The sequence below is a fragment of the Acanthochromis polyacanthus genome, chromosome 15, assembly GCF_021347895.1.
Source record: "Acanthochromis polyacanthus isolate Apoly-LR-REF ecotype Palm Island chromosome 15, KAUST_Apoly_ChrSc, whole genome shotgun sequence".
Lineage (NCBI taxonomy): Eukaryota > Metazoa > Chordata > Actinopteri > Pomacentridae > Acanthochromis > Acanthochromis polyacanthus.
The window spans coordinates 3,508,031-3,522,067 of NC_067127.1; the positions used below are offsets into that span (position 1 = coordinate 3,508,031).

Below are 14,037 nucleotides of genomic sequence, written 5' to 3' on the forward strand. Positions count from 1 at the left end.
CTAGCTCTCACAATGCTTAAAACTAAAGGATTATGTGAAGCCACAAATGCAGCCATCATGAGTGAGAGACGGGTAGAGATAAAACTGAAGATCTCCAAGACAGCTGTTCATTACACCAAGAAAAAAACAAGCCCAACATGGTTCTACCAAACTGCTAGCTGGTCAGGAAACGTCTTTCTACCCACCAGATGACCGTCACTCATCCGTTCCTGTCCAAACAAATGTAGCTTTAGTGGTACCAGGCATTAAAATGAACCATAAATCGAATAAAACATTGTAATAATTTTTCCCATGGCTGTATATGAAGAAGCATTAAACTTGTTCATAGGAGGTTAAAACAGACGTCAAATAGAGGCACAAATTATCCTCAAGCCAAATCTTAATAAAAGGGAAAGAAAATTTGTAGCCTGTTGTGATTTCACAGTTCATTAAAGTACAAATTGAAGTTTAATGAACACAAAACTCCCTGTCCACTATTCATTTGTGCTACAGTAATCATTAATTATTTCTAATGGTCAGTTTTATCTGCAAATCTGTATTTAATGCATGTTTCTTCTAATCGCCACCATCTTCCCTGCGGCTGGTGTAAATCCTGTTCACGTTTGGGCTTCAGAGGTGGAGTTTTTTCCTTCAGAACTGACACTCGCAAACTGCGTGACCTTCATTAATTCAGTGGAAACACGCAGCCGGCCTCCGTTAACATGCCTCCCCTGTTATTTGCACGATCCTCCCATGAACGCAGCGAGCAGAGAGATGCTCACACAGAGGACACACGGGCTGCAACTGGTACATCTGTTTAATAAATACGGCAACAAAATCTGTTGTAAATCTGGCCCGGAGCCTTTTAATTATATCAGAGTCAACAACAGGTTTTTAGATGGATATTTTTCAGATACATCCTCCTGTGATTTCTGCCTGACTCCCTGGTGTTTTGGCACTTGTCCTACTTTGCAGATGCAGCTGTTCTTTCGGCTCTGCAAACTAATATTTCCTAAATGTTAAATGTCTGCTTGATGCTAATGAGAATAAATGTGGAAAAGTGAACAACAAACCTTCAGTTTCTGGGCCGTTTATGTGTGCGCATGTGTGCTAAAGCATGTTTTTCAGTGATGGCGATGCATGCAAATTCTTGACATTTCCTCCTCTTTCAGTTTCCTTCCCCAGAGTGGGACACAGTGACCCCCGAGGCCAAGAATCTGATCAATCAGATGCTAACGATTAACCCTGCCAAAAGAATCACTGCCGACCAGGCCCTCAAGCATCCCTGGGTCTGCGTAAGTCACACTTGTCTCCTTCTTTGGTCTCCACATCAAAAGCAATCTTTTCAAACACGGCGGTGGCTGTTCTCGACAGCTTTAAACAAATTATGCCACATTAGTTTCTCTATTTATCTTAATAAGCTGTCGTACGTCGACTCGATGGAGGAATAACTTGGCAGGACACCGTGAGCTTTTGAGCAAACACCCCCGGACTTACGTTGTAGTTGGTTTTGGACACAGCTGGTGAAAACAAAAGCACAACTTGATCCAACAGTCGAATTTTCTGCAGACCTTCATTGAACACAAGAGCAGAATTGTGTAGTTTCGGGTAGAATGACACACATTTAGAGCTCTCATTTCATTAGCTTCACATTTGCACAAGATAAAAGTTAAAAGGTTCCCGAAACACTTGTCTAGTAAAGTCACGTAACACCAAAGCTCCTGCAATATCCTTTACATAGAACTCACAGCTAAGGTCAGAATCCCAAAGGTTCATTCTGCAGCCACCAGTTTTAATAGTTCAAACTTATTTGCAAGCTTTTTTTAGTCAGTTTTGTATCACAGATAAGTTCAAATACGGCAATATGCCTGAGCCTTGAAGAAAAAACACTCACAGGAGCATATCAGCGCTGTACTGAATTAGAAATCTAAACAAAACATGGTTCCATGGTTGTCTAAGTCTCTGAAGTTGCGATTATAAGTTTCTTACCAAATGCACCTCAGGAGTCATAGCTCCCCAATCACAGGCTTCAGCTTTTTAATCGAAGAAATCTTACAAAGCAGTCATTAATCTTTTGTACCTGGGAAGTTAATGCTGATAAGACACCAAAAACAAGCTTAAACTGACTACAAACACACCACCTACTCGGGCTGGACCCAAATATCAGAATATTCGTTCGCTACGGCGGTATCCGGATATTAATTTTGGTATTCGAATATTCGGCGTTACTGTCTTCCCTCCGCCATCGGCTCATATCGGCTCATCCTGTCCTGTGATCACATAAACATATACACATATGTCTATGTGATCACCCCTTCCCCCCCAAGACGAAAATATTCGGAGCTTGTCTCTTCCCTTCGCCTTTGGCCCACTTCGGCTCATCCCGTCGTGTTCGGCTCATCTCGGCTCCTCCTCATCCATTCGTGTTTGTTTCCACCACCTGAATGGCCGGGTTGCTGCCGACTCTGACGTCACGCTTCATTCCATTGCATAAACACAAGACAAGATGCTGAAGACCTCCGCTGTTTGGGAATTCTTCAGTTTAACTGAAGACAAAACGAAGGCAAAATTTGGACCTGAGACCAGACGAACGGATCCGAATATTTGGGACGTCTCCGCCACAAGCCGCCGCCGCGCGGAACAAATATTCAGATATTCATCTTACAATAGGGCCCGAATATTCGGATGCCAGAAACCACTATTCGGGCCAGCCCTACACCTACCAATTAAATACATAAATAATACAGCCACAGTAATGTAGTGTCCTAATGTAGGAATGGAGCTGACTGAAGAAGAAAGACACAAACCTTGTGCTTTTTGCTGACATTTATCAGGACTTTTTGCCACTTTGAATCATTTCACATGGGAGTACATGAAAGTTGGGTTTATCCGTAATCCTAATTGTTTCCTCTCTACTTGCAGCAACGCTCCACCGTGGCCTCCATGATGCACCGTCAAGAGACTGTCGAATGTCTGCGCAAGTTCAACGCCAGGAGGAAACTTAAAGTGAGCGTGGACGCAGCTCTACGTACTCGTTTGCATGTTTACGAAGCACACATCCCTATCAAGTTGTTTTTGTCTCGTCTCTAGGGAGCTATTCTCACAACGATGCTGGTGTCCAGGAACTTTTCAGGTGAGCTTTGGCGCTCGGTTTGAAATTAGGTAAATGTACCGTTTCCCCTGATCTAACCACTGCTGTCCTGCTACTATACCTCCAGTCTGCGATCCGCTTCTTCAACTGTTTCAAATTGAATGGGGCTTGGCTTGGCCTCGTGAGCAGTTTGATCACCGAAAACACAGGGCACTTTTAATCGTACACCCAATTTGTGGGCTGGACAATGGCCTAGTGAGCTAATGCATTAATGCTATTGGCCCAGTGTTTGTATGCTTTCATGTAAGCAAAGCTGCTTCAGTGGATTGTGGCCAGCTACTTTCTAGAAGTCAAGAAGAGCGTAGGCTGAAGAAGGCAGATGGGCCAGACCTCTGAATTAATTTGTACGTCACTCTCGGCTTATTTTTTTCAATTAAAGTCCATGGGAGTACGATCAGTATTTTGGGGCTAGGGTGTTTTAGCGCTGAGATTTTGCATCTCCTGCTACAGTTCATTTTGTTATGGGAGCAGCACAGGATCCGAATGCGTCATGTTTTTGCTCTTTAAAATCAGTTAAAGAAAAAGAGAAGAGTCAGGCTAGGTTGGCTCTTGTCCCACCTGCGGCTCCACACTGAATCCCTCTCTGTCCAATAGTGGGACGGCAGCATACCAGCCCTGCCGCTACCACCAGCACGGCCGCAATGGCACAGGAAGGTACGTTTGCTGGAGGGGGTGTTGGAGTCTCGCACTGCCAACTTCGTACTCAGGCTATTGGCATGTGACCTGGTCTGCTTGAACCCCCCACCACCCACCTGCTGCCTGCACACTGATGGACCACTTTGAAACGGTCGTCATTGCACTGAGGCATCTCACGTACAAACACACACATAAACATGTAAATAGAAAACACAGATCTTGACCTTTTAGTGCTGCTGCGTTTTTTTGATGCTCCGATGAACAGAATTCATCTCCAGGACTGGTAATTTAATCTCCTGCGTCGAATACGACGACCATTTAACTGACACCCGGCATGACCCCCTGACCTCCTTCCAACTGCCACAGCTGCCACTTAACATAGCTCTGGTTACACACTTCTGCATTAACACGAATGCTGCAGGTCTTATCCTCTGCAGCGCAACCTTTTAACATTTTATAAGTACAAACAGACATTCTAGCATTTACTCCATTCCTTTTAACTGATTAGTATCCACAGCACTGATGCCCAGTGGATGCCTGCCTGTGCTCGCTGCAACCTTCCCTCCGCATGGCTCTGGCACCAGCAGCCAGCCGAGCATGTTTATGAGCGTACAGTACAGTTTGCCAAGCTGCATGGGAAGCTGGATAAACAGAATGCGGTGTCCTGTGTTCACGATTTTTCTTTGTCTCCTTTCTCCTGCCTGCTCTGTTGTTTCTGTGTGAACAGACAAAACCAAGAGAGGAAAACTCGAGGCGTCAGTGTGCTTCAAACAAAGCGCTAGCTGTAGGATCATAAGTTTCTGAAACAAACAAAAGCTAAATTAAAGTAGAATTTATGGCAAAGCTCCTGCACTGGTCATGTGGTTTGAAGTGAATTGAGGAACAGTTGTGATATACATTTTGAAAACAAAAAAATAAGTGTGCTGACCGGACGCACAAGCGGTTTTATTCATGCTACAATATGTACACAATGGTCACATAGCCCCGCATTTCGAACACAGAAAAACACACATGGCCACTCGTTGATGTTTCTGGAAGTCTGGCTGTGACTTTGCTCTTTTTACAGAATAGAGCAGCTAGTTAGAGGTTGAGCTCTAACACCAGTGGATGGACATAACACAGGACTTATGGAGATTTTAGGACTTTGAACTGCTTGGCTAGCTTCAATGGAAAGCATGTAGCTACAAATCAAAGCATCTCTCAAGTCCAGAAGAATTGAATTACAAGTCTTTTAATGATATGGATGACAGAAAATGCCCTTACACATACAATAACATGTCTGCGATGGTTGCATTGCCTCGAATTTTGAAGACTAGAAACACACAAGCACTTAAGTGGATGTTTCTGAAAGACTCGCTGAGACTTTTTTTTTTTTTTTTTTTTTTTTCACAGAATATAGCAGCTAGTTAAAGGTTTGACTCTAGCATCATATTTTATTTATTCTTGAGTTGAGCAGAGCGCAGGACTTCTGGAGATTTTACAACTGAACTGTGTTTGGGCAACTTTGATGGAAAGTATGTACAAATCAAAGCCAACCAATTATCCGATACCCAAAGTATGATCGATGTCATCCTTCTCCTTGACAGCAGACTTTTAATTAAGTGTGGTAATCCAGAACAGCTACAAACAGTCTTTGCCTTCAGATACGCTCGGCTGCTTTTACTTATTTCCTGACTGGTGAATGTAGCGACCCATTTAGGGCGGTTTGTTTGAAGCATACTGAACCCGCTAGAGGTAAACGTCAGTCACATGACAGAACTCGCTGCTTGCTTGCGTTCATTCAGGGGGATAAATCAACAAGAGGATGTTTTTGTCCGATAAGTTATTAATGGAATCCTCTTTATGCTCGATTCCAATCGCTAGATTTCTTCACTTGGAAAGACCGAGTTTTCGTACAGTGTAAAAGTGAAGAAATTGGGTTTAAATCTGCACCGATGACGTCCTGAGCCTAAAGGTTTCTTCGTAGTTTCGTACGTGTTGGGAATGTGTTCTTCGATGAAGGCGTTGAAGTGGTTGCTGCATGCCAAACATGTTGATGAGCCACCGTCACCGCATGAACCCATCACCTCTGTGGTCTAAGAACGCCTTTTAACTAAAAGCCTGGCAGCTGTCATCTTTAGTGTTCAGTTCAGATGTTAAGATGCAGATATTAAATCCATTACTGTTCTCTTGCCCTCTTCAATGCCCTCCTTCCTTCTTTATAAATGGAAGGTAAGGGTGAATTATTGGAACATTACTGTGACACAAATATGAGTGTTTGTGTTTATTTTTAGTCAGTGTTTTTACGTGAACATTTTTATTAAGTTTTCTGTTAGTTTTGTGTGTCTGTGTCATTCATGTACATATTATATCGATGTGGTCAGCGTCGGTTTCACGAAAACTGGATTATCTTGCACTGAAACAAACTGTATTTACCGGATTTTTAGCAGAAACTCAGATGAGGTTGTTTTGTTTAGAGGCTCATTCATTCATTTCATTCATTAATTTATTAATGCGTCCATTCTGAATCTGATCGTATCTGATCCCTGAAAGCCTTCAGGAGGGAGGAGGATTGTCTGCAGATCAAACGCTGAACCAGGATCAGACTGCACTCAACCAAAATTGATATTTTTGGGAGAAAACAGTCTTTTGTTTGTTTTTTCAGCTTGCTTTTGATGTTTATTGTTTTTAATTCCTCGACAGTACGGTTGTAAAAGTTTAAAGTTAGTTCTTGCTCTACAACCAGACATGCATATGGAGGAATAAATGTTAAAAAGAAAAATGTTGATGAAAAAAGGAAATTTGATAGTTGATGAAATGAAAAGTAAAACCAGGCAGTAAAATGACCTTTAATATTAAAAGGATGAAAACATAATGAAGAAAGCTTAAGGATATCGTTCCTGATGCTGATTATTTTAGCTTTTATTCTGAGCAATAGTGCCTCTAAATTTCTCTTTTTTTTTACTTTTAATGTTTTTAATCAACATATGTCAATGCTGAATAGAAAATACATAAAGTTATACATGAATGAAAGTACAGAAAATATTAGATTCTACGCTAAAATTATCAGTTAATGAAATTTTTTTAGCTTTTTTTAAACCTATTATCACTTAATTTGACTTATTGATGCCTGATTTTAACATATATGCAAAATATACATAATTAAGTATAATTCTGAGTTATCGGCTTGTAGTTCTGCATAAATTTTATGATATCATTCTTTTGTAACTATATTATAACTATAGCTTACATCTGATCTTTTTTTAATTACTCAATTATGTAATAGCTAAGTAAAATATTTACAGCTTTCTTTTTTTCTTTGGCATGAATGGTCTTCCATAGACACCAACAATGCGCTGGAAGAAAATAGCAAGAGTTTCAGATGTTTTTGGGCTTTCTGTTTATAAAATGCACCTTTCATTTTCAGTTTGCTATTTCTGTATCATCAACATCAAATATTCCTTGAAAAAGCCAGATTATGCCCTCAGTGATTCAGAAAGCACACTTTTTAGTTGGACAATTTTTAGTCTCTTTAGCGATCTCAGACATTATTTGATTATTTTTTTGGACAACTCCATCCTCACTGTCTTTTATCACTTTCTTTCAGCGTGCAAAACCTTACTAAACAAAAAGTCGGACGGTGTGAAGGTAAGTTTTCAGACCCATGAGGGTTTTTCTTGCCTTATTTTTTCTACTCTTCCTGTCTTCTGTTAACTCCCTTTTGTTGTGCCACCCTAACTACTGTCTAATATCTGTGATACTACAAGCACACAGAGAAGCACTATGCTCTTTAGTTTGGATTACCTTTGTGCTCCGTATTTATCTGATAAATGCGATTTAAAGATTTTTGTGGCTTCGGGGAAAGGATTGATCTTAAAAATGAGGCAGGCGCGTGATCATGTTTGAGTTAGCAGATAAAGGTGACACAGATTGGAGATTAAAGTGAAAGTAAGGAACACAATAAAGAGCAACAAGCTTATTGAAATGCAGTTTTTTTTTCAGCGGTTATTTTGTTTTCACCGACAGTCAGCGTCCATGCATGCAGTGAAGCGCCATGACCAAACAAAACCCCCATAACATACAGCAGTTTAAACCAGAACTAAACCCTCTAAAATATACACAAATTAACTGACTTCTTTAAAAATTAACGCACTGTTTTTTTGCAGCTGATTCTGTTTTTCCTCTGTCTCATCTCTGTTCCTGTGAGCTTCTGCAGCTCTTTTCTTTTTCTCTCTTTCTGGGATCAATCTGGCAGAGTCACTTTTTTTGCTCTTTTAATTAGTTCCTTGTTTCCCGATGACCCCTTATTTTATTTTTTTTCCCTCCTCCTTTCCATTGCTGTCTGTCAGAAAAGGAAGTCCAGCTCGAGTGTTTGTTTGATGGTGAGATCAGCTCTGTCGTTTTCCTTCATTTTTCATTCTTTATCTTCGTCTTTTCCCCCTCCGGTCGTCCTCTTCCCTTTATCTCTTACGTTCACCTGAATCTTTTTTGGGCAGAGGTGTTTTAGGCGTCGTTTCTGTTGGATTTCCCGATTTCATCCAACATACCTTCATCCCAAGTGCCGCCAAAACCATTTCAGCTCGTGACAAGTAACACAACATGCTGACTCGAATGCCATTTTGGACATTTTAATCACTGCAAACATCAATATGCAACCATTTTCCTTTTTTTTTCTTGCATAATTATTGTACCCTCATTACTTTTCCCCCTTTTTCCTATAAATTAAACAGCTGTCTTGGTCACCTGCAAACAACCTCCAGCATTAAACTAGAGACAGTTCAGGTCTAGAAATGGTTTATAGGAAGTAAAAAAGAAGCAAAAAAAAAACAAGATTGAATGTACATTTTAGTATTCTTTAGGAATTTCCTTTTTTTTTGGCTATTTTAATGCATTTTCTAAGTCAAACTGATATTTAAATTGTTTGTTAGTTGCTACAAAACTTTTAAAATTACAATATAGGCCCCTAAAATCACAATTACTATTTAATCAACAAGTTTTTTTATGAAGATATCTTGCTTGCTTTGACAAATATAAAAAAAATTTTTCCCTAGAGACAAGAAAAGAAGCCAAACTTCAAATGTTAAACATGGGAAGTTTGGCAAAAGTAAAAACAGCCAAATAGGAACTTTATTAGAGTAAAATAGAATCTAATATTGACACTGTTTTGTGTTTAAATCAGAAGTTACATGCATTCAACACACTTCGGGGGGGGGGGGAATCTCAGATTTCACTTTTTTTAACACCAAAGTCTGCAGCTTGGCTTTAATGAACCCGTGCTTTAGTTCTTTCAACAGCCCTGAATTTCACAGATAATCTTTCTGGAGTTAATAAGTATTATTGGAGAGAGAAAAAAAAACAAAATTCAGTTTCAAATCAAGACCATTCAGTCTCCTAAAACACTTAATTCTGATGCTATAAGACCAAACTGAGTCGGGGTTTTGTGAAGCTGATGCTCACAGTCATGACTGAGAAGCATTTTGATAACTGCAGGTGAAATCCAGTCGCTATATATCCACCTCTTGAGGGTTCAAATGTTTCTAATTAACGAACAAGTCTCCCTACAACTCATTGAAAGACTGTGGAGCCGCTAGAAGACGTTCCCCGTAAGCCACAGGGCTGCCGAAATGCTGCTTTCACGAGTCACACTGAGGTATTTGCTCATCTCAGAGTTGTAGGAAAACAGCTGAAAACCCCCCCAGCACTTAGCTCTTAACCTTTTATTGACGTAATCCGCTCGTCCACACCTCTAAACTTTCCTGTGGGAATATTTGCATTCTCCTTTCCATCCAGTTAGCCTCCGGCTGAAGGGAGAGTCCAGCTCAGACTGTTTTCTTGTTTACTCCGGCTATAATCTGCAGCAGAACTAGAACATGCGGCCCGGAGGTCCCAACAACACAGACAAGAAGCAGAAATAAGAGTTTGAGGGAGAAAACAATGTTATTAAAGGGGTTCTCGCTTCCATGAAATTGGGTGCGGCAGATATAAAAGAAAAAAGGTGAACACTGAAGCAACAGAGGGCAAAACAACCCAACTAGAGACGCTAAATTCTCCCCATAATGAGTCGATTCCACCTTTATGTTCCACCCTCTGCCTGCTCAGTTTATTTTAAACTGCTCATAAGCCAAGTTTTATTTAGTTTTACTTGAAGTATTGCATAAACTGCACACTGTAAAAAAGAAAAATTGCACATTTTACGTTTTTTTTTCTCTTGAAAAAATACATTTCCTAACTCCTGCACAGTTTTTAATGGAAAAATGCTGGAATATGTATAACAATACTGTAATTTGTGCATTTAATTCTCAAAAAGAGTCACAGTTAAATGTACTTATTGTTGCACAGATAATGGAAACATGCTGCAGTATTTATAACAAGTAACATGGCAATTTCTGCATTTATTACATGTAAAAAATACAGTGTGTACCGGTCAAATTAATGTACTTTTCTGTAAATAACAAACATGCTTTAATATGTTTCATAATTTTTGCTAGAAATACATAAATTTAATGTTAAATACACTAACTGTTGTGTTGATAATGGAAAATGCTGTAATATTTATACACAAACTTTATTTTATGTAGTATTTTCATATTTTTAAAGGTTAAAACTATTTTTTTACAGTAAAATATGGAATGAAGCATGTTTTCAACCCTAAAATCAACAATATCAGTACATTTCTTTACCGTACGTGTAGGAAATGTTTTACCGTAATTTTACCGTAAGAACAACTTTTTTTTACAGTGTAGTTAAAAGTACAACACTGCAGATGCATTTTTTGTACGTGATTGTGCTTAAAATATTTTGTTTTCCTGGTTAATTACCTAAAAGTGCAGACTATGAATGAATGAATTAACGTTAAACTTAATCACACATTTGCATAGAGAAATGATATTTCAGTTAATATTATGGTGAGAATAAACTGAGCTTTAGTTTCAACCATATTCTGACTTTTTTATTGGTAAACCAGAATAGGACGATTTAATTATGTTAGAGCAATCAAGACGATGCGTTTAAGACAATCGGGTCAAACTGAGCAGTTTTCTCGGTAAAATATGCTTTTATGCTGCATTTGTTTAAGCTAACATACAGTGCATACTTCCACTCATTCTCAATTAGAGAAAACCCCTTCATGAAGGCCTTTCACTGCATGCACAGACCTGGACTGTTCATTTTTCCACATATTTTCTGATTTCTGACTTTGTTGCTACCAGAAATCAGCCATTAATTAGTTAAGCGTGATTTAGATTTAAACTTAAATCTCCTTTTACTGCAGCAGATGCCACGAAATCCAGTCTGAAAATATGTTTATTGTTTAAAAATGCATGTAATGACTAACCATTATGTTTTTTTTCCCCCCTAGTTTTTGAATTTGTTGTAGCATCTGCAAACATTGTAGGCATTTAATGCAGATGTAAAGTAAGATGTAGTTTCATCACTGAAGTCAGGAACTAGTCGTGTCAGTCAGAAAGTCGCTACGCTTACATTTCAGCAGGTATCTGCTTCTACAAGTTTCCGATCAAAAGAAATGGATTAAAGGATTGAACTTTGCAGCTATGTACACAACAGACGAGCAGGATGACACAACAACTGCCCTTTAAAACGCACAAAGCGGCCAGCTGCAGAGGATTTCCAGAGATATTCAGATAAATCTGTTTAGCATTTAACTCTCAGATCGTGCTCCTTCAAATCTGTTAGTGTGTGGAGTATTTCTATCGGCCGTATAATGGCTCAATTCCTGTTTTGCACCTGTGATTCCCACCGGTTGGTTTATGCTTTAGCCCCCGTGGGAATCACCCTGTGTTGTGTTTCTTTGCCCCAGTCGCAGGGAACCAACAGTAAAAACAGTGTAGTAAGCAGCAGCAGCACCAAAGACAGCAGCATGTCATCTTCAGCTCCAATGGTACCTCATCTCTCTTTGGTTTCTCTCACGTGGCTTTTTATGGCATCATTTCCATCTTTTTAGTGTTTAGTTCTGTCTCCCCCCCTTCATGTTTTGGTCACATCCCATGTGGAGTCAGATTTTCTCTGCGCTTCGTCCTCTGTCTCGTCCATCACCCTCTGCCTCTTTCGCTTCTGTTTTTTGAGCACAAATTGTGATGTTGGCGGTGAATTTGATGACTTTGAAACTGAACGACTGCTCTGCGTCTCTCCTGGCTCGTGTTTTACCCGAAGCCTCCTGTGGACTCGCTCATATTTACGCGGTGCACAAACGCCGACAGGTAGACAAATGACTTTCATTTTGCGGTACAACGGCAGACACTTCAATCGAGTTGTGCTCGGCCACGTCCTGGTGACTCCTTTGCGTGTTCAACCTCAGCTCTGTTGAAGTGGGGTTATTACGATTTCATGGAAAGCAGAGCTGGAGAACTCAGAGGGTGAAGCTCTGCTACATCAAAACAGAAATTGCTCTTAAATTAGTAAATGGTGAAACAGGAGGACTTCTGGGTAAAACAGCAGCCCGAGTGGATGAATGACCGACAGACCATAGGTGCGTGAGGATGCAGCCCCGTGTTCATTAATGGGATTGAGGCAGACATAGTGGAGCTTTAAAGATGCAGTCTCAGGTTTGAAACGTGGAAAACTTGGAAAAAGTTACATTTTCCTTTTACTAACACGTAGCTGGATTGATTTTTATATCAGTTTATACACTTTTAAAACTATATGACTGATTTTTTTTCTTCTGAATGTTGAAGAACAAAGTCAGTGACTGAAAACTAAGTTTAGTTTGGTTGAATTTATGACTAAATCTTTGAAATTATTAACTGGCTGTTAATCCAACAGTTTAAGGGAATGACTAGATTTGAACACAGTACTACTCTTGTCTTAACTATCAGCCTCAAGCCGGAGCCAAGTAGCCTAGCTTAGCATAAAACGCCCATCTACCACCACTTCTAAGCAAACTAACTTACCCGTTGGAGACCTCTGCTCCAGCAAATAACATCCTGTAAAACCTCAATTTGTCATTCTAAACTCCAGTTTTTGCACAAAGGAAATAAACTAAATGTAGCATTGAGCTTTAGAGGTGCTGATGAGGCAGTTCCGTTAACTTTGGACAGAACTGAGCTGGCTGTAACCCTCAATTCTTCAGTGTTTGTGCTAAGCTAAGCTAACTAGCTGCTGGTGTCAGTCTTCTCACAAATATGCAAGAAAGTATTCATGATCCCAAACTAAATTCCGCACTCTTGAGATCAGTCTACACAGGTAACAATTGGACACCAACGTTGTTCACAGTAACGGTTTTAAAGGCCCCAGATCGAACGTTCTCCTCCATCCCATACGTGTTTGAAGGGGCTGCATGCTCTAATGTTGGATCCAGGTGAGGCGTGTGTGACCGGCCGACTAAAACCAGTAAAACTGTGGGTTTGTTTTCCAAACTGTGCAGTATTTGGAGCTCTTGAATCGCTTTGTGCTGAATGTTTCTGTGGAAGGGTGAAGGCTGAGGATGAGGAGCAGGAAAGATAAACCTGATTATAACCCAGAAGTGTTGCTAATTCGTTGCTGAGCTTTGAGCTAGCATAATTCGACATGTAGAGAATTTACTTCATCAAATGGTTATTATATCTTTAAAAATTCTTATGGTTGATAAAAGCTTTTGTTTGTTGGTGTTTTTTTTTTTTAATCTCTAATGAATCTGGAACTTTAGCTTGTTCTCATCACTCCTAAAAAAAATGTCAATACTGTGTTTTTTTTTTCTTAACACTCTCGACCCCAAAGAATGTCTGAATATTTTTTGTTTCGGTCACATTTTTACTCACTGTGGGCTCTTTTTTTTTAAACTGAAATGTACCTCTATGGAAATGGACCAGAAGTAGAGAAAACTGAAAAATGTCTTCTGTGCAGTATGACGCAGTAGTAATACCACAAATTATAAAAAAAAATAAAAAGCAAAAGTTAAATTTAATTGACAAAAACTGAAACCTGTAAAGAGTGTGGAATTTTTCGTGTTTTTTTGTAACAGAATCTAATTTATTTTTTGCATGTTTTTAAATGAGACAGAACCCCACATCACAAGTTATTAGTTCAAGGACTGTTGGATAATAAAAAAATCCCAAAATATTTTTCTGTTTTTACATTTTCTTTCTCTGATTAATGATCAAATTTTGGTGATTTTTTTTTTTTTTTAGACAACCTGGTTTTTAATCTTGCTGCTGACAATCTTTGATTATTCTCTACAAAAAGAAATCTTTTTTTTGATGGCCTTAAAAAGAATAAACAGCGGTATTTATTAGTGCAACAATCACTAATTGTTTGAACTAAGTTTATTAGATCAGCGCTTTCCCAACGTTCACATGGAT

General features: G+C 39.4%; 1 protein-coding gene across 25 annotated transcripts in view; it reads left to right on the plus strand.

The window, feature by feature from the left end:
* The window catches only part of camk2g2 (calcium/calmodulin-dependent protein kinase (CaM kinase) II gamma 2), a 97,745-nt gene that overhangs the window by 64,746 nt on the left and 18,962 nt on the right, over positions 1–14,037 (plus strand). For 6 of the 25 annotated variants that reach the window (XM_051959534.1, XM_051959536.1, XM_051959521.1 and 3 more), the window contains exons 10-14: positions 1,152–1,274; positions 2,902–2,985; positions 3,070–3,112; positions 3,725–3,784; positions 7,353–7,393. In XM_051959534.1, the coding sequence (XP_051815494.1) occupies positions 1,152–1,274; positions 2,902–2,985; positions 3,070–3,112; positions 3,725–3,784; positions 7,353–7,393 (351 nt within the window). Of the gene's footprint in view, positions 1–1,151; positions 1,275–2,901; positions 2,986–3,069; positions 3,113–3,724; positions 3,785–7,352; positions 7,394–8,094; positions 8,128–11,561; positions 11,643–14,037 lie in introns of all 25 variants that reach the window. The other 19 variants (XM_051959535.1, XM_051959517.1, XM_051959515.1 and 16 more) reach the window with 5 other exon arrangements.